General features: G+C 37.1%; 1 protein-coding gene across 3 annotated transcripts in view; it reads left to right on the top strand.

Annotated features, from left to right (window-relative positions):
• lsp1a (lymphocyte specific protein 1 a) overlaps positions 1 to 21,720 on the top strand; it is a 45,548-nt gene that overhangs the window by 17,000 nt on the left and 6,828 nt on the right. For 2 of the 3 annotated variants that reach the window (XM_088611592.1, XM_088611595.1), the window contains 9 exons: positions 2,886 to 3,138; positions 3,736 to 3,876; positions 5,930 to 5,971; positions 7,268 to 7,311; positions 10,329 to 10,410; positions 12,107 to 12,251; positions 13,128 to 13,219; positions 14,988 to 15,080; positions 15,469 to 15,577. In XM_088611592.1, the coding sequence (XP_088467718.1) occupies positions 2,886 to 3,138; positions 3,736 to 3,876; positions 5,930 to 5,971; positions 7,268 to 7,311; positions 10,329 to 10,410; positions 12,107 to 12,251; positions 13,128 to 13,219; positions 14,988 to 15,080; positions 15,469 to 15,577 (1,001 nt within the window). The remainder of the gene's footprint in view (positions 1 to 2,885; positions 3,139 to 3,735; positions 3,877 to 5,929; positions 5,972 to 7,267; positions 7,312 to 10,328; positions 10,411 to 12,106; positions 12,252 to 13,127; positions 13,220 to 14,987; positions 15,081 to 15,468; positions 15,578 to 21,720) is intronic. The other variant, XM_088611593.1, reaches the window with a different exon arrangement.

Genomic DNA, 21,720 nt, shown 5'->3' with positions numbered 1-21,720 from the left:
GGACACAGGTAGTGGAATTTCTATTAAATTCTTATTCTGTGGGCACCGAATTCAAGAACTGCACAAGCATGTTGCAGTGTTCGCCATCATTTCCTAAAGATTTAAGATGATGTTTTAAGCCACTGAGTGTAGGACTGATTTTATTCAGGAATTGATTAATGTGCAGTTCATAAAACAACGTTGTCATCTCTCTGAACTAAGTGGAAATTCACTGCAACTTATAATACAATATCCTGGACAGCACTGACTTTGCCAAAGGTGCAGGGTGCTCACTTTCTGTTCTTCTAGAAGAGATCTGCTAACTCGCTATTCAACGTTACTGTTCTTCTGTTGAAGATCACTGTCCAGTTGCGATACAAAGCTGTTGTTCTGACATGCACAGAAAATTTGGGAATAAAATGCATTACAGTGCATTTTTTATTTATATGTATGTTTGTGTATGTGTTTATACAGTATATATGAAATTTGTTAATTTCATTTATTTTTTATTTTATTATACTTTACATCTACTTAGAAGCAAACAGCAAGTATCTTTTAAAGCATGAATTGTTTCCCATGATACAAAATGAAACTCAATATCTAAATCGCGATTCTGGAAGTAAACTGTCTTCTGTGTTATAGTTATAAGGCTACAGTAATACACAGTTTTACAGAAGTTTAAACAAAGAAATACAATTTGAAAAACATGTACAAAGCATATGTTCATGTACATGTTTGTGTACATGTATATGTACAAATATGGCAAGTGCCATATTTCAAAATATGTTTTTCAAAACATTGACTTCTTTCTTTTTAAAACAATATACTGTAGCTGTTTAAGTTTAAATTTTAATATTTACTACAGGTATTCTTTTTTGTTGTAACTGAATCCTAAATACATCAGGAACAATATCCATGTAATAATTGATCATTAATAATAAATTGCATAGTGGTTCATTATTAGCAAATGCTATTCAGTAGGTTAATACATTTTATTTAATTTTCGTTAGTCAGGGCTCATGAAATATCAGCCAAAGTGTTTTCAGTTCCTGCTGGGTGTGGTTTTTGGTTCTAGTTATTAAACAATTTCCTCTTTTCCTCCTTGTGAACATGTGGCACCTAGTTTGTATTGATATAATGTGAAAGGTCAGAGTAAACGCACAGAAGTAAATAGCAATGTTTTATCTTAAGAATTGGCCTCTTTAACTGGTGAAAGTGCAGAAAGTCAAGAGGAGTAGTTTTTTTTTGTTTTCTACCAATGTTGACAGTTTCTTCAAAAGAGTATGGTATGGCTCAAATACAGTATGTGACTGACTGCTTCAGTAGTTCCCACGTATTGACAGGGGTAACTGAAACTGGAACTGTAATTTTTTTCTGGTTCAATGATTTTAAGGTGTGTTTGTTTTTCATAGAGAACTGCAGAGTACAAAGCTGGAAATAAATGTAAGATTAAAAAAAAAACCTAGTTAAGAAAGAGCAAATGTAACAGACAACATTAGCTACATTTCAAGGACCCAGATATTATTTGTGACAAAATATTGTGTTCCCTCTTAGAAGGGACAAGTGGAAATCCATGTCATTTAACATTTCTCACCAGACAATTTCTTTTTTTGCAGCTTTGTAGCTGAATCTGTGGCATTGTACATTGAGATATTATATTACCGATCACGAGGAAACTCTATGTAGTTATTATGAACTTATACTGTCTGGGTTCTGTGGAAATCAGCCAGAAGTCTAAACTTCACTATTTGGAAATTAGGCTTTCTGTGAAACTGTAATCCATGTTCAAATAAAATAAACAAGGAAGTAAATACTGTGAAGTGATTTCTGAAATGCTGTGGTCAATAATTAAAAAGTAAAAGTGATTACTCAAGCGTCTTCTGAAATATGGAAGACTTACTAGTGTTTGTAATGTGATATATACTAATCTTATGCTACTTCATCTCTGTTGAGTGGCACTAAATCTCCATAGGAACTTTGCAACATCCTTGCACTTAATCAGTGCTGAACTGGCTGCTTTTTTGTGATTTTATTTTCAATTTATGCTACTGTTACAGTATGTATACAGTACCATTTGAATTTTGAATTTTAATAGATGCAATTCTCAATTGCTCTGCATAACAGCATCTGCCAAATAAATGAAAGTAAATGGAATGGATTGCATCAAAGAACAAACTTGATGTATAACTGAATTAGCATAGCAAGTGCAGGGATCAGCATTACTGCCTCGCAGCACCGGGGGGTTCAGTTCCGGACCTGGGGTACAACCTGTTCAATGAGTTCAATGTTCTTCCCGCGTCTGTGTGGGTTTACTTTGAGCACTCCGGTTTCCTCCCACAGTCCAAAGACATCCTGGCAGGTTAATCAGCTTCTGGGAAGATCGGCCCCGGCGCTGAGTGTGTGCGTGTGTCTGTATTTCTGTCTGTCTGACCGCTCTGAGAAAGACGGGCTTACTGGATAGACTCCATCTCCCCTGTGACCCTGAATTGGATAAAGCAGTTAGAAAAGAGGTGGAAATGGATGGATAAACCACCAAGTGATTGGCCCCCAAAGTCTTAAGACTTCTTTGACAACGGCTATGAGTGAAAAAGTCTGAGAATAATAATAATAAACTTTATTTTACATAGCGCCTTCAAAGGTGGCTTCTCAAAGCTCTTTACAGAATGACAGCAACATTAAATAAAAAGAATACACAAGATAAAACACCATTACAATACACAGAGGAGACTGTGGATGGTGGTACTAAGTATAGTAGGAGCAGAGGGGTAAAGAATGGAACCAGTTAAGTAAAATAAAGGGCATGAGAAGGAAATGAAGAGGAATCCATATAGCCTCGTGCACGCGTGTCAGGGCGCAGCCGCCCCAGGAGCCCTCGAGTTTCACCGCGCTGTGCTCTTCCTCTCCAGGAGCCTCAGCCAGTCCCAGGAGGCCGAGGAGGAGCAGGAGGTCTTCCTGGAGACCGAGCAGAAGCTGGAGAAGATCCGGCGCAGCCACCAGGAGAAGGAGAGCCAGGAGTTCGAGCAGCTCAGGCAGAAGCAGCTGGAGGCCGAGGCGGAGCTGGAGGAGCTGAACCGGAGGAGGGAGCAGCGCCGGCGGCTCCGAGAGGAGGAAGAGCAGCGGCGGGGGCAGGAGGAGCACGAGCGGCAGCTCAGGGGAGAGGTGAGGGCCGAGCAGCTCAGCGCCCCGGCGGCCGCCGGCGTCTCCTGCCACGGGCCGCTCCGGTCTCCGCTCTCCGCGTGTAACAGACGGCTGTTCTCGTTTGGCTCGTTTCGCTTCTCGCAGATTATACTGTACGAACCTTCAGCGTTTGTAAAATCGCCCTAGATGCACTTGTCCAGTCGTGGAGCCTTGAGGACGGAGGCCTGGAGATCTCACTTGTAGAGAAACACAAGTTCCTGGATGAATTTATTATCCGTCTTGCACTTTGCATTTGATTCTTGGGTTCTGCTAATGCTCCTGAGCTAATTATTGCAGTGAATAATAAATGGTTAATCAATTATAGTTATTTTGTGACTTTTGCGCTTTTATTTTAGTCATGTAGGGTTACGTGACCTCTTAAAAGAACTGATCATCGAGCACAGGGTGTGTATGGGGGCTGAGTTTCGTTTTCCGTTCTTCGCAAATGTTGGCTCCCGCCGAAGCGTTTTGCTGTTTTTGTCCGCAGTGTCTTGGCAAGTAGTTTGCTGGGTGGGAGTAGTGAGTGGCCTGGCCCTGGGGGGCGTCTCCCGTGATTAAGCAGAGTGAATTCTCTCGCAGGAGGAGAGGCGGAGGATGAAGGAGGAGATCGAGAAGAGGCGGATGGAAGCAGCAGAGAAGCGACTGAAACACCTCAGCACTTCAAGTGCTGAAGGAGAGGAGCCTTTCAGCCCCCTCACCCCCAAAAGCCCGACTTTTAAGGTAGGCCAGCCCTCTGACCGGTGGAAGTCGTCATCACGTTCAGCACTCAGAGTTAGAAACAGCAGGACAAGGTTTACCATAAGAAAAAAACACAAATGTACTGAGTGTCGTCAGTGGTGATAAAACGGTACCAACAGTGGTCAACAGCATTGGGGTGTTTCATTACAGTTCAAGCTGAAAGGTTTGGTGCCCATTGATTTTTGTTTCGCTCATATTGTGTTAAACGCTAGATTTAAAAAACGATAAACATTTTAATTGGTACTTTTATCATTTTTATTCTTAAGAATGCGATGAATAGTGGTAATTGCTCTTAGCGTGTTGCTGCAAGGAGCGTGTATGTTTAAAACCAACTTCCTTTTAGATGTCTAACATACTGAGGATGAATGTCTATGTTTTTGTTTTTTCTATGTCTTAACAGAAACTACTCATTGTTTTTTATCCTGTAAGTTATATGTTGGGATGGAGAAGAAGTTTTAGTGCGGTAGTGTGACTGAGGTATAATATATTCATCACATGCCTCATTTAGCCTAATCTTATATGGAAATAGTTAATCCCACAATGTGTTAATGAACACAGAATCATGGACTTACTGGACATCAGTTTGATAAGCATTAAAACTTTGTTTTTTAATGAAAATCAAAACATACTGTATAAAGCATATCTGTCTTGTTCTTTCTTGAGCAACAAACATAATATATAAATAAGAGGTATGTAATAAATATATGCATATTCTTAATTTAACCATTTATTATTGTCTCTGTCTGACTCTTATTATATTTGTAACTAAATGATGGTACTCATCATATATTTTCCTCAAGTGCTAATTTCTGCACTCTGAGTTCACTGCAATTCAACACCAGAACAATGCTTACTGCTTATAATGTTCTGGAAAATTGTTTCCTAAAAATGCTTCTTTTTATGAAGACATTCCCTAATTCATATGGGTCAGTGCTTGTACCAGCAGCAGGCAGAGACTGATGAGCTCTCATGTTGTGCTGAGTGGGATGGCGTGGTGTCTTGTGCTTTGCTGATGTGGTTGTGGGGTTTGATCTGCTCATGTTGTGACATTTCCTGCATTTCTTCATGCACTGAAAGAATGTTGGGGAAGAACTGACCAGCTGACTTCATCTTTCCTGTTCTAGTAACACATGATAAACTCTTAGGAAATGACTTGTACTGTTTGTTGTGTGTTGCATGTGCAAGCTCTTTAGAAGCAACAACATTAAGTTTCTGTGCTTCTAACACTGTAACAGGCTAATACATAATTCTTACTTGTACCATTGATACATTAATGGGATATTGACCATATTTTTTTGCATTTTTGAGCCATTTTTGCTATACCACTAACAGGGAACTATTTTGCACCCTTTTATCTATCTAGGTGTAGAGAAAATATAATAAAGACATTCTGGAAGAATAATTAAAAATACAAAAAAATATGCTCTGAGGTCCATAAATACAAAAAATGGAACTGAAAAGCAAGCATAATTTTTTTCCAGGGGCTGATTGTCTAGCACACTCTGGTCTAAAATTATATTCTTACATGAACATATGGTAGGATTATACTTCTGAGTTATAAAAATATTTTTTCAGATATTTTATTAAAAACTGGGAAATAACATGACATACTGTATTTTTTTGTTTTTTGGTGATAAGAGTAACATTCAATTTTAATAAAATGATTTTTACACAGTTACTATGGATTTCCATGCCTTTTTTGCCTCATGTTATTACATCTGCATTAAACAATTTTTGCATAATAGGACAAGCAAATTGCAAAAATTGCAGAAAAGTTAATTGTTATGTTTTTGCATTAAATTAAGCAAAGTGATGCTAAAAATATCTGTATCAGTAGTGTAGCAGTTTTTAACATTTACTATTAACACTGTGGAAAGAAACACAAATGAACTAAATGTCTCCCAGTTTCTTTTCTTAATAATTTCTCTAAAATATACATTTACTGCTGGGTTGCTAAGGCGGTGAGCCTATGGCTATGGCTACTTTCCTGTTGCCCTCAATCTGCTCTGTCGTGTGCTTATCTGTGTAATTTCAGAATGAGAGTGAGGAGAGGGTGACAGCAGAAAATACTTACTCGGTGAGTCTGGATTCAGAGGCTAAGGAATTCAAGTCAATGTTATAGCTTGAGTGAAACATTATTTTAAGATGTTCCTTGCGCATAATCTTTTTGGCGTTTGCTTGGCTTTGGGAGCTCAAAAAGGTAACGGGGCTGCATGTCCCCCCCGACGTTTATTTTATACATACTGTACACTTTGTGTTCAGGATTGTTACTTTTGTCAGGTTGTTCTTCTACAGAACCAAGGAGCTCTGGGTTGATAGCCATTCTTAAGTCATGTGTTGTCTTGCAAAGTCCTATATTTTCCAACCTATCTTCATGAAAGGGCGCTGTTTCTTTTGGTTAATAATGTGACTGCTGGCAAGAGTAATAACCATAGTACATGACAATTACATTGTGAGGTTATTCCTAAAATGCCTTCCTTCGACATTTTTATAAATATCCTATAACGATGCAAAATATGCACATATTTCAAGCTTAAAATGTGATTTTTATCAACAGTTTTCTGCATTTGGATTAAAGAACAGTTATATTTATTTTTAATTAATAATTAATGTTTAGAACATTATATAGGTAATATAAAACCTTGTTTAAAATGTTTATATTTTTGCTAGAAGGAAAATAAGCAGTTAATCTTGTTTATGTTGGACCACATTTTTAAGAAGGATTTTTCCAATGTTACTAGAAGAGTGCAGTTTGGTTTTCTCAGGCATTCAGTCATAATACTGTTACCACTTTACAAACACTCTAGATATTTGTTATATAAATATTTAACAAGTGTTGGAGATAACACATTATTAAGGTGTCAGAGTACCATTAAATCGCAAGCTGATAAATGAACGTCAGAGTGGCATTGTGTTACTGCTATATTTTATTTGTGGCAGCATTGTAAAGAATGGTTCAACAACAAGTCTAAAACTTAGGATTTGTCACATTTTTTTGTAAAGGTGCTTTAAAATTACTTTGTTAGCTACGATAGTGACTCCACAACTTCAATATAGTCTACTCGTATCTTAAAATTCACACAATATGAGATATTCCTTGAAAATGCACAGTAAAGCTGTATTGCAATATTAGTGTACCAGTTGCATTTTGCAAGTGAAAAACAGAATTGTTTTCATGATGATGTAGGGATACACATGATTTTGAAAAGCTGTATAACTTGGACTCTAAAAACTCTAACAGGATAGAACAGGGTAGAAGATTGGTGCTAATAATAGAAGCCTTTAACAGGGTGTTGATTAATAATTGGATAATAGAAACATTTTAAAAGAAAACAAAAAAGTGACCTGAGAGAGTTTTCTTCTTTATTTGTAGATAACGGAGAGAACAGAATCTTTGAATCGGTCCTTGAAGAAAAGGTGAGTTTATTTGAACACACCCAAGAAAATGACACTATCTTCTAGTAATATTGGGGATTTAAAAGCATCCCAGATTCCCACTGTCTGCTGAAGAAGCCCTGACACTACTAAGACTGATAGACTGAGTCAACATTGACTAACTGACAGGGAAGGCCAAGTCATCACTGGTCTGTTCCATGCTTTCTGTTGCACATTTTGACAGCTGTGATTTATACCAGTTCATTGTAACCAGATGTTAAGTCATTATCTTGTTACGATGCCTTTAAAGATATTACTCTTAACCATGGCATGGCTCCAGTTTGTCTGTACTACTTAGTCATTATCGATCAAGATAATTCCTGATTGGTTCTCAGATATAATAACAACCTTTACTATCTGATCTGTGCAATCTGTGACCTTAACAGGTTTGATTTCGAGATATAAAGTTTCAGTTGCATTCTCACTCTCTTATCCAAAGTATTTCAAAAGGAATAACAACACCAGAGTATCAGGTGGTTTTTGCCAATGTTTGTTGAGTATTTTAAATATAATATATTCAATAATATAATATGTTTAATAATAAACTTTTGGGTTAACCCAGTTGGTTTAGGGGCAGGCTCCTGGCCATAGTACAAGGAGGCTGGGACCCCCTCACAGAATGAGGCAGCTGTAAATCTGGAGCTGAGGTGGAAGGGAGACATGTGAAGTGAAATACAGTTCGAAAAGAGGCATTTGCATGTGATATACAGTTTACAGTTAATGCTGGGAATGATTATGATTTAGAACAGCTGGACAAAATTGGCTTATTTGTCATCATCCATCCTGAACTTCAGTTAAGAACTTCCATTAATCAGCTAGACTTAACGGATAATTTGGATCCTACAGTATATATGCTTTTGCCTCCGGGCAGGCACAGTCTCATTGAATTCTGATGATCTCTCCGTCTCCAAGTCTGCACAAATAGTGGTGTTCCTCTGTGTTTCTCATTAGTAACTTTAAACCCCAAATATTTCTTCTCTCTCACTAATATGTATAACTAATATATAGTAGATCTTATGAAATCCATATCTCCCTGAGAAAACACCAGTGTTTGCCAATTTTCATCTGTACTGTATATGCAGAATGTGAGAAAAATGAAAAATTGGTTTGTTTTAGGGCATGATTAAAATATCAGTTGATTTAAAATACTTTGTACTTTTTCTTTGCTATAAGGTGGAGGGTAAACTATTCCTGTAATAAGATCCCCTTAACCCATGGAAAATTCCTTCTGAGAGCCCTGCTTTGCTGCTTTTTGTTGTTAGTTACAACATTGTAATTTTAATTGCATTGTTTCCGTGGAAAAATGTATTTCCCAGTGATAAGAAACATTTCATGGGTTAAGGGGAGTGCTATAACAATAAAGACCTCCAGCACTGAACTAGCAAATCTGGATAAGACACAAATACCTTGGTAGTGACATCATCATGTGAGAGTATTTCAGTGTTTTCAGGAATAAAGGATTGTTTTCCTTTTCATTGTCAGATTTAATCTGAGCGGTACTCATGCATAGCTTATAGAGGAACATGGGAAGATGCAGACAGCAGAAAATGAAAACATTATTTCAAAGAACTGAATAGTATCCAGGAAAAGATATTTTGGTCACTGAGAATATTCTTACTTGAACAATAATCAGGAATGAGAAAATGAATTACTCAAGATGCCCCGTGATCATGATTTTTATGTTCTCCTTTCTTAAGATGTTTTTGATCTTATTTTTATCTTGGCATGTACGACTTTCTTAGCCTTGAGCAAACAGCAAGGTTTCCTTGTTATTTTTCTACATGTGTCATGTGGAGTTTTAAACAAGCTCAGGAGGAGGTCAAACCCTAATCTCGCCCACTTCCTCTTATCTGCGGACAGTATAGCTATCACACATCTTGCCGATTCATTTTCTGGATTTAACTTCCACACTCCTCACTCTGCCTCATCTTCGCCTTTGCAGCTGCTGCCTGAATTATTCCTCATAAAAGGTGTGGGCATTGTGACGGGCCCTTTTTCATGGGTGGGCTGTCATTCTTCTCAATCAGATGAGTTACCCGAATAAAAACAAGTGTTGAAATTGCTCCTTCTTCTTCTTGAAATGTGTAATGATTTATTTTATTTGGGCCATTCCATAGTTATAAACTAGTGTTAAAGCATTGCCTGAGTGCTCTAATAAGCTAAAGGATTTAAACAGATGGTTGTAACAGGCTAGGCTTACAAAAGCTAACAAAACCTTCCATGAACTGAAAAACTCATCTTTCTAAATAAATGGTTTGACTTTTTTGGAGCCTGATAAGCATTTTTACAGCATAACGTTTGTAATTCAGTCATAGTCTCTTTCTGGGAATAACAAAACAACCACTCTTTAAAAAAAGGAACCCTTTCTAATAGGGTTGAGATCAAGATCAAAAACCAAACTTCGTTACACCCCTGTTCTTGATGTGTAGATATCTCTGAAAAACAGATAAAACACTAGGAACAGTTCATATTTTATGTGAGTTGCATAATTTAAGGGTATGAATAATTCTCTGCAGGACATTACATCATGCGCTTTCATGAGAAAACACATTTATCATTGCTTTCATGGAAAATTCTCATAGTCTTTAGCACTTAACACTGGAATCAAAGTACATTCCTTAGGGAAGGAGTATGGAGTTTTCAAGTGCTTGATTAATCATCTAACTTTATCATTCAAGCTTATACTCATTTCTAAAAAATCTTAATGATAAAACATGGTTATATAGTTTTATACACTGCAGACATTTCTCTACCCACAGTGAACAAAAAGAAGTCCTTTAAGGTCTAAGAAGTCCTTCTGGTCTCTTTAATTGTATAGGCAAGTTCTTATTTTAACACTGTAGATAAAGAAACTTTTATTACTACTACATTCCATAATGCATGGGATTGAACAATCATTAGGTGGACTTATGCCTTATGACTTAAGACACAGACTTAACCCTTTACATACTGTAGGTCAGATTGCACATCTGCTAATGCATCAGTTTCTTTTGAAACAGTAATAGTGTTAAGAAGACACAACCCCCTGTGCCCATCTCCAAGATTGATGACAGGCTGGAGCTGTACACTCATGCCATTGAGGTAATCATTTCTGTGTTTCTTTCACTTAGACACTTAACTCACCATGTTTCTTGGAACGCTGCAGTGATTCATCTTTTTGATGCATCTTGCAAAGACATGTTTCCTGTCTACATGCTCTATAAAATTACTCAGTAACTGTGATGGTGACAGTGCATTCTAGACACACTCTTGCAACAGTGATTGGATTTGAAACATGTTATCCACCGGGGCTTCTGAGTGGTTTGACCAGTCAAAGACGTTTTCAGGTTGTGATCTTTAGTCCAGACTTTGCTGGTTTGAGCCTGTGCTTTGTATTAAAGTAAATGAGGATGAGATAACTAGGGTTAGAGTAACTCTCATGAGGGTTCAATTTAGTAATCCTTAGCTTGCCATGCAATAATGACTTTGAGACTTACAGTAGCAGACGCCTCCGAGATTGTGTTGTCTGTGAGACACTTTGTTGCTCCAGTCAGGGTTAACTTTTCTGTAAGGCATCACGGAGTTTGCAGCAAATCCAGTGATAAGAAGCATCCAGTAGGCAAGTTTGAAGGACTTAGTTCTGTCTGTACTGGTGCAGGGGTCAAAGAGGTGAACTGAGATGATTAACCATTTTAGATTTAGCCTGAAAGTAGGAGGTTGTCATCCTCCAATGAACATTTGACTTACTTAACCTTCCTTCTCCTGTGACCCTTTACCTTTCCTGTCTTTTCAATAGAGTTATTTATGTAAGACTTTGTTCTTAAAAGGGGTGAAAGTTCATGTTAATTATATAGTGTTTCTGCAGTCTTAGGACCTTCAGTAACTTCAGCAGTGGCAGATCAAAGGGATTTCCCCTTCAATCCTTGTGCTGTTTTCAAGAATGTATTCGTATGCCCCCCTGGCTAGGTTTTCACCTGGTTTGGAGAACAGCTTTATCTGTGTATATGTGGAACAATATGTGGAACAATTATATTTTTTGGGACTGACCTACACGGTTGTGAAATCACCATCTGCCTTTTTTAATTGCAGTGCATCTGTGTTCAGCAGATGCTGGTATTTTGAGATGAAGTCACCCCTAGCAACCTTTCAGCAACATTTATACAATTATAAAATTGCATGCAAAAACATGTTTACTGTATAAAAATATTCTATTTTATTTAATAGATTGAGTTCTATTGAATATCTACTGCATTTTCAGTCTCAACCCATTTGTTTGCAAGAGTCCATTTATTGCTATGCTATTTTGCAGCCTGGTTCCACAGAGTACCCTGTCTCTTATTTACACTTCATCTTGGCTATTACTATTAATTACTTAGACATCTCTTTATCAAGACTTGTTATCCACTCTTAAACATCAGCGTTTCTCTGACGCCTGAATTATTCCTCATAAAAGGCGTGGGCTTTCTGACAGGAGGAAAGTTCTGTTGTCCATTTCTGGACAATGTGCACTTATATCAAGGTATTTTTGAAACAAAAATCGAGTGCAGAAAAAAGGCCTAATAAAGCAAATAGTTTAATTGTTTACTTATCAAGAGTAAAATAAATCATTTGGAATGAAAATTTGCCACATTTGCTCTGTTAGTTATGTGTTACATAGATATGGACAACATAGCTTTTAGAACAAAAAGCAAGGAGTTACTGGTATTTAATTGCAATTAATATCTCTACACATAGCCAGATGTTATCTCTGCATTAATTTGCTCATCCTTTATGTATGTCACTTGCCTGATGATTGAAGAGCTCCACCAAAGAGACAAGAGCAGCAAAACAGGCTGTGGTGGACATTCCTAGCCCTTCTGAGCCTATCTCCTCCAAGAAGAGTCTGTTTGAGGCAGAAGCTTGGAGTCAGTCATCAGCCAAAGGAATACCATCCAAGGCAAGTGGTGGTCAATTATATTTCTCTTGGACCCCTGTCTAGTTGTGTATTACTCATCCTAATTGTTATACAGGTACAGTATATATACACCTAACAGCTCTGCTTAATATACTGTATGCACTGTATTAATTAACAGAATTTTCTTCATTTTCTTACATTGAAAATGTGCTTGCTTCCACTCGCTATTCGCAAATCAACTTGGATTTGGTCTTGGGTTGTAAGTGATGTTTCTAATTTGGAAATTGCTTTGAATTATTTAGGTTTCATAAGTAAGACAAACTCCCATGCTTGCAAGCTATGCAAAGGACAAATAGTGCTGTATTGGATAACTACCCTGAGACTATATGGTTAAGACTTCCACAAATATTTAATTTCATCTGATGCACGTGGGTGTTCCAAAACATGTTTGTTTTACCTAGTTTAGCAGCGTGGTGGAGGTAAGAAATCACAGTGTAAATGTGCCAAAGTTTTTATTAGGTTTTTAATCAATTAGTGAGTAACAGCATAAACATGTGAAGACATCATGCCTTGGGCGTTTCATTTCACTAGCTATCTTTTTTATCTTGTTATTAAAAGCATCACAGAGCATCAATTAGCAACACTCCGGTGAACCACATTCAACGACAAAAATCGTTGCAGTACTTGTAAACTCAAATTTCATAAGAAATGCTACTGGAGTTACTAGTAGACTAATTACATTTTCTGGGATCTCCTGCGATTAGGGTTACAAATCTAACAGCTCTAAATGACTGTGGGCTTTCCTTGCTCTGCTCAGATACAGTAGAATTATAAGTTGATTCCTCGTTCTTCAGCCATCATGGAAGGAACAGGGGGTGCTGCTGCACTCTACAGTGACATGGGTTCTGTCTCTCTCAGGACACAGAAGGACTAAAGGTTGGAGTGGCTGACCTGATCACACAGTGGGTGAAAGGAACCGATGACTGCAGCACCAAGAACTCCCCTTCCAAACCAGCTGTAAGTCAGAGTGCAGTTAAGGCCAGAACATTTAAGTACAGCCATTTCTTTGTTCATTGAATGAAAACTGACTGAAGGTCTGAACTCTTGTTAAAAGATCTAAGGGTGTCTAAGCATAGATAAGTTTTTATGCACAAGAAAGTTTGGGAATGTGCACATATTCATATTAAGCTAAACTGTTCTGAATGGAGTAACACAGAAAGATCACTTGTGCCTAAATTGGTGTTTAAAAATTACTTTAAATGACTCATATTTGAGCTTTTGTGTGACTTTGTGAGGACCACTGAATATAGTTGCATTTTGATTTGTAAGAAATTAGTAATTTACCTCAAAAGCTATACTTTTTCTAAGTAGTATTAGCCTAGCAGTGGTAAATTTCACAATGGTGACATCATTTGCTTCCTGATTGATTCATGATTATGAGAGCAGTATCCTACTGATTCTGAAGGTTTTGACTCATACTGTAGGAGAAATTACTGAGGTTATGTTCTTGAGTTGTTCAAGCTAAAACAGTGGTTTATTATGATTAAAAAATAACTGGTGTGCTTGAAAATATGTACTACTACTGAAGTAATGTTTTTCAAGTATAATTTAAAATTCACCACTTAGAGCTATCAAGCTCCTTAAACAAACTACACATACAGTGTGTATCTGATGGATTTCCTCCTTTTCTTACTCCTTTTCTCCTTCCTCAGTTTTCTTATTCCAACTTTCCTCATGTATTGGATTTTCCTTAATCTCCTTTAAGGTAAATTTCTTTTTCAATTTAAAATAGTTTGTTTGTTTTTTTTTTTATTCAGAGCTACTGTTATCCTTTCTTACACTGGTTGAAGATATCAAGTAGGTTTGATGACACTGCAGTTCATGAGGCAGATGTTTTAGCTGATGCCTTTATTAGAGCGTCCCTGGACAGGGATATTGCAGATATTGGAAGCCTAAGAGGGAGGTCATTTTCTGATGTTACTGTAATGTAGCAAAGGTGTGACAGTTAAAGAAGACAAGTCACTTAGTTTGGTTATTTCTTATGAGCAGCCAAGTATAATTGATAAAATATGCTTTAATCAGATTTTAAATATTTTTGAAGGGCACTGTAGATTGTATGACACTCTTTTGCATTAAATATAATAATTTTCTTAAATAGTCCATAAATATCACCAGTGAATGGTGTGATTTGTCTGAGACCCTGTATTATTAAATTAAAAGCTGCTAAATGGACTCCAGTTACTGGCATTCTTTCATTGAATTTGCATTTCAGTTGTAGGTTTGAGACATCTGAAGCTCACCTGGTTCTGAATTTTTATGTTTTGTACCAGTTATTATAAAGAATGCAGTTTAGTGAAAATGCCTTTTGCTTAAAGAAAGTTTTGAGATTACTGTGTAGCTTCACTTTTTAAGCTCCTGAAAGATGTCTTGTGTTGTTTTATGAACCAAAATAAAGTTGTTATTTAATGCTTAACTATTATGAAACTATTAAGGTGAAATTTTGTATTATTTTGTTTTCTTGTATTTTGTCATTGTTCCTCGTACTATATAACCCTCTCTCTCTGTCTCATTCACTATCTCACCCTAGGTCTTAACATATTTAGTAGTATCAGAAAATCACATTTCCTGTCTTGTGAAAGAGGAGGATTACATCACTGACTAATCAACATATACTGTTATATGTTATGATGCTGACAGTTGCTAAATGATTTAATGTGACGTGATTGTGCATTTCAAATTCTAAATTGCTATAATAGCTGATTGTCCATTGCTTTTGTTATTTCAGGACTTTAAAGTGGGTGATGTTTTGCACAAGAAAAGCTTGTGGGAGATAAAAGGAGATTCTGCTTCATCAGTAAAGACCGCTTCAGTCATGAAGGTAAGTTCCACACTTTTGTTTTCTTATATATAACTTTATATAAAATTAAGTTTCATATTGGTTTAGACAGGCTAATGAAAACTGTCCACAGATGTAGTTAATCTGTTTGTGATTGAGCTCAACTGTGAATAAAATACAAACTATGAACAGTGTGATTTGATATACTGTAGAATAGTACAGTACACTGTGCTTTTGAAACTTGTCATACTTTAAGGGGTCTAGTCAACACTCCTTTGACATTTGATTTTGTTTAAAAATTCTTATTATCTTTTATTTTTTTCATGAAAAAGCACAAAATTCAGTTAAGACCATTTGTTGTTACATTTAAGAATTAGAAGGTCTGCAAAGACCTTTTTAATGTTCTAAATGTTAATGTTTTGTCTTTTAGGGTACTCCTTCTGGTAAAAGGTACAAATTTGTTGTTACTGGACATGGAAAATATGAGAAGGTCCCAATCTCTGATAATGACCACAATGAATGTACAAATGGAAAATCAAGTAAGACGTTTTGACAATTCTAGCATTGCTTAAATGTATATTAATGTGCGGAATTGTTAATATTTCACTAAGTTGTGTTATTTCACAGAAGAGTGGGAAGAGATCGGATTCTAATCTTGTACCCATGCCGCTCCCTGGCTCATTCCTCGTAAGTGAGGATGGGCTGTGGATGCACTGAGCTCGGGCCAGGTCTGTCATTTCTTCAGCCAGGAGAGTTAATACCAAAGCATATTCCCTTTATATTCATTGGCTCGTTTCTTTGTTAGAGTTCAAAAAAACACCTGAAGCGGAAAGTTGTGGAAAACCGTGGAAAGCAATCTTGTAAACCGATTTGCCAAGATAAAGGTGCAGATGAGTATCTCCCAGAGTCTGATGATCTGCAGTTCAAGTTGCAAAAACTTACAATAGAGGTGCATCTACTAATGATTATTTCTGACACAGAAATGATACACTGGTACAATTCCCATAATCCGAAAAACATAGTATAAATTATTTTTTGCCAAAAGATTAATACTTTAGTTGTTGGTACCACTTCAGTGTATTGATTCCCAATTTTACAAGATCACATTTTACCAAACCCAATACTTTTATTTTTTAAAATGTGGGAAAAAAAAAGAACCACACCTCCTCTTTGAAGGTGAAACTCTGTCATGTTACATCATTCAACTCTCAAAAAAGCATAGTAGAATAAGAAAATGACTACACTAGTAACTGTTTCTGTTGTAGCATGTATAGTATGAAGTTAATATGTAAACAGCTGAATAAATTAATAATCTAGTCCTCAACCATTGCAAACAAACCCCCCATTTAGAAGCCACACTTTCCACAATTCACATTTCCTGCTTTATGTGCTGCAAGATTGAATTCACAGGTCACCACTATTGACCTTATCCTGGTGCTGGCAATCTCATTGACATGTGCCTGCAGCTGTTGAACTGTTGTGCCCTGCATGGAACCTCTTGGTCTCAAATAAGTTGCTGCTGTGATGACACCTTAAATTGTGCATAAGCAATCTGTCCACAGTTGCTAATGGGAGTAACACTCAGCTAGGGCCGTGAGGGAGTTGAGTTGGTGATAAGTCACACAGCTGCCATGACTGGAATCTCCCTCTTGCACTTCAGCCATTATTGCTCCAACTGCTCAGTTACGTAATAATGAGCAGTAATATCACAGTTCCAGAAACACCGTGGTCGTTTTCTTAACCTCCTTTCGCGGAAATTGTTTTTTTGTTTATAGAAAAGTTATTTTTAGGAAGAGGTATTCTCACAATGTCATAATATCTTTAAAGACAAAACATGCATCTTGACAAGGTCAGTAATCGTGAGTGTTACAGAAAGGAGGATACATTACTGATGTAGAATCACGATGGAGTAGATGTGCTTCATTCATATATTTGCCCTTGGTTTCATCTCAAAATGCTTATCTAAATCTGTGGCAGATTAAACTGACTTTGATACCTGTCCAATATCTTCTTTGCTGTCCTTACAAGGCCTCTCTTAAGAATTTATCTTAATGTTTTGCAACTTGTTGTGAAATTTGCATTGGAAAATTTGAAAAAAATCTATTGCAGGACAACATATAGTTGTCCTGTTGTTTTAAAGGATGGATCTCAATAACACCTCAATTTCCCTTCGGGATCAATAAAGTCTTATCTAACTGATAAATGAGCAGAATGTATTTTGCACTAAATGAAATATCCCCAATATATTATACTGAACTTTGGTGCTTTGGGTATTCTTTGTGAACTATTTCACAGATATAATTTAAGTCACATGTTTCAGGAAACTGTTAGAATACCAAAGCGCTAGAAACAGAAGAGCAGTTCTGTAATGATAAAATTACTGCATTGTTTCAGCTGCTCCTCATCTGAGTCTATTATTTTTAGCTATATCTGCCAGCATCTTTTCTGAGGTTAAGACTGATGTATTGTAAATGTTTTGCAGTTTTGTTTGACCTTCTTTGTGTTGGCGTTAGTGGACTGAGGTGACATTTTATAATTCTAGAGGTCTGCAGTTTGAAACCTGACAGATTTGAATGATCTCAGGCAGAATGTGGATATGATCTAAACACCTTGCTCCTTCTTGTCCAGCTGTGATCAGCTGTCTCAAAGGATACAAAAGACACCACAATACAGTTTGTCAGAGAGCAGCAATTTAAGTTTTGTGCAAAAATACAAGTCACATAAAATGTGCACTTTTTGTAGCTTTGCAGAAATTTATGCAGACTACATACATACAGCAGACAATATACAGTATATCCATACATATATTTCTATACAGATTTATATACAGCTGACAACAAAATCTGTTCTTGAAGGTAATACAACTTACAGATTTACACATGTATGGGGACAGGGCTGAAGATACAAATGAGATCTTCCCTAATGTTTTCAGATTCCTTTTCTTAAAGAAAACAATATATACAGTGACAGGTGAAAAAAACTCACTTATTAGTGTAAGTGAAATGATGAGCTTCTAAAATAGAATAAATAAATGGAAATGATTATAAATAAATGGGTAACCAAATCAATTTCCTTCACAACTTTTGACAACTGCTGATTAACCTGACCTGTAAATAGAAGTAGACTTTGTCTTATGATGTGAAGGATTTCAGTTTATTTTAGATAGCTTTGAAGTAAAATTGGAAAAAGTATTTAAAGTACTGTATTGCTAAATTATAATATACTATGCTATATTTAAGTCCTTATTCATTATACCTTTAATGGTACAGTGTTATATATTTGTTGCCTTCAACAAGCCCAGGTCTATTCCTGCAATAGAGGTCTTGTATCTTGCTATTACCAACCACACTTAATATAAATAGTCTTCAATCTAACACTTAAGAGTAACAAACCTTCATCTAACAACTAAGTTTCAACTCAAATTCCAAATGTTGGGATTTTTTATTATTATCAATGGACTAATTATTATGAAGCTGTGGTAGCTCAGATGGCAAGGATGTCCAGCTCCTGACTGGAAGATCCTGGGTTCAATCCCAGGTAGGGGCAAGTGATGTAGCTTGCTCTAATTCCTTCCAGATGGCTCCCAGGTCTGCTCAGCCTGCTTTCCAAATGAGCTCTGGGTGCTAATTCTTCCAGTGGAAATAGACTGGCCAGAGTGTGATGCTGACCACATCACCTCCACCTCCAGTGTTGGATAGTCTAAGAAAAATGGTGGCCCTTGTCCCCCATTCCCACTGGGCTTTTATGGCCTGAAAAGGGACCTACCTCCCTGCTAATTATTCTATGGTACTTGGTTTCCTCTTTAAGGAATTTTGTTGTCCTGTTGAACTAAAGGATGTATATTCATTGTCAGACAATCTTCTGATAATTATCACATTTCTGAGGATTAGATTAATTTTAAGTCAATGAAAATCTGTAACTGTGAATCAGATCTAATCTGATAGAAGGACATATTGCATTTGCAATACTAACTGTAGATCACAAATTTGATCTGTGGGCCTTATCCCTTATGTACGCAATTTGACCTGTTTTCAAATGTTACAATGATAATAGATTTTAAACTTGCCTAATTCAAAAAATGATATTCCTTAAGGTAGGAAGGTAAATCCATTTGAGCCACATACAGGAGACCCTGATGCATTAGGCCAGAGTTTACCCAGTTTTCGAGCTGTGAAGCCATCAGAGAGCACATGACTCCTGCAATTCTATCACAGGAATCATGCCCACCAGTGCTGGTTTCTATTTTTATAGGCTGGGTGGACTGGAGCAACAGGGGTAAAGTACCTCACTCAAGGTAAAACAGCGGTGTCTGTTCCTTAAAGGTCCTCTAAGAGTATTGGTTATTTTGTGATGTGAAACATAGACATATGTAAAATAGTGCAACCCTAATTCCAAGTTCCAGAAAATTGTACACGTTACAACCAGAAGAGTGAATCAGTGAATTGGTGTGTTTTTTTGGTCTCTACAGTTCTGGATCTCATTCTACCTTCTAACATTACTCAACCCCAACTGTTAAAAAGCATTTCTTTTCAACAACAGACAGGAGTGTTCAGGCAGCGTTCATTTAAGACTTTGCTGTCCTGTTCCATCAGGCCTTTCTTGTGAAAAGCAATCTAGAGTAAACTATCCATACAATTACTTTAATCCATAACTCACAGGAGCCTTTCCATCTTATGTACACATATATTGTGTGTCTCTCTTCATTCTAAATTTCCAGAAGCAAAACAATTATTTGTCAATTGCGCTGCGCAGATCCACACCTTATTGAGTATGCAGAGGCTCAATACATTTTCACCAGATATGCTTTAGTTTTTCTGATCTCAGACCTTGTCCTGCAACACTGCACTTCCCTATACCTGCAATTCAAAACCAGTCATTCCAGGAATGCCAACATTAACGCCTTTCTATTTAAAAGACATCCACAACACCAATATGCACCTTACCAAAGTGTTCTGTGATCTCCATTGTGGATTAGACATTGCTATATGACACACCTCTCTGAGTAAAGCAAGAAATGTATTAAATTTAGCAAGGTTAATGAAGAGTTTCTCAACAAGTTTAAAAAATAAGTGTTTAAAAATAAGAATATGTAATGTTTCTCACCAGTTTAGAGGATATAATGCATGAAAACTCATTTGTTTTCTGTTGCCTTGGGTTGAGTCCAATCTAGACTAACCTTGAACCTGTATTAACTAGTGGGCCCTGAAGGCTTCATTCAGTAGGAGAGGTTGATTTGTTTTAGTTCCTCATGCAATTTCACAGAAAAAATAATGCTAAAAATAATTAATTGGCCAAGTTTCTTTAATTTCTGTTATTAAAAAAAAAACAAGTGAGTGTAAGTGTACAGTGAAATGGGGTTTTAAAACAAATGTCCAGGAGGTGGTCAAACCCTAACCTTATCCACTTTTCACTAACTTGAATTTTATCTTCTGATACTCCATCTATCCATCCAATGTCTAATGCCAATCCAAAGGATGCCAATCCTTCACAGGGCGGACAGACACAAAACAAGCACACACTCACACCAGGGTCAATTTCACCAGACGCCAGTTCATCTAACAGCATGTCTTTGGACTGTGGGTGGAAACAGGAGCACACAGGAGCACAACTCCAAGCATATAGCACCCCAGAAACTGAACCCAGGGGGCAGTGCTAGCCAGCAATGCTAACTACTGCTGGACCTGGGACTTCATCTTCCCTTAAAATGCAATCCATGAAATGATAAAGGTCTTTTATTTTCCTTTGTGGTGCTGAATTTGTAATCAACACCACAATTTTATATAATACACTTATAAAGAGTAGAAAATATTTTTTAACATAATGACATGCATACTGAGCATCAAAAGAAACTTATCACTCTATTCCTGTATGTATCTTTTTAGGACAGATAAAGTGTACAGATTTATGGTATTAATTAAATGTTTTGGCATACTTTTGATTGATTTTTCCTCACGGACTGTGATACAGTTGATTAACTTTGTAGCATTTAGTATTTAATAATCATCTCAATAATGAAAGAGCTCATTGATGAGGTGATTTAAACTGTAGAATGTCAATCCTGCTGAAAATCAAGAATGGTAAACACAGAAAAGAACCAGTATGCTCCAGTTATCAAGAGACAACTCTTAATGCCATTGGTATTTTGGAGGCTGGACTAAATCAGCGCACTGTTACTGTGCCATGTGTCACGAGCTAGAAATTTCTAACCTGAAAACATGTTACAGCCAAATAGTTTGTCAGTGACATCTGGGAGACTGTGAGTCACAAATCTCACCAAGGTGAACAATTCTCAGGTTCTACCTTCATATTTCACACTTCCATTCCCCTGCATCAGGAACACTAGTGTCACGGACGTCCAAAGGGACTAACCGTGAGGAACAGGAGAGCGGAAAAAGACCCATATGCGTAGCGGCGAGACAGGAAAAGGCCCGGGCTCATAGTGCAAAGAGTTCAGGATTGCCGTATAGAAACCTATGCCCTCAGGGAGCGGACGTGGGGCGCCCTGGTGCTAGGCGGGTCTCAGGACATCCGAACATCAATGCTGAGCGAGGACAGAGTGCAAGACCCGGAAATATATAGCCCAAGGGAAAGAGAGGGACAGGAAGGACAGCAGACCGGAAACTAGGGACAGAACATAGAAGGAGCGCCCTCTGGCTGCAGAGGGCGTGACAACTAGGTTACA

The sequence above is a fragment of the Lepisosteus platostomus genome, chromosome 18, assembly GCF_059453375.1.
Source record: "Lepisosteus platostomus isolate fLepPlt1 chromosome 18, fLepPlt1.hap1, whole genome shotgun sequence".
NCBI classification, from domain to species: domain Eukaryota; kingdom Metazoa; phylum Chordata; class Actinopteri; order Semionotiformes; family Lepisosteidae; genus Lepisosteus; species Lepisosteus platostomus.
This window is presented reverse-complemented; position numbering and strand designations above follow the sequence as displayed.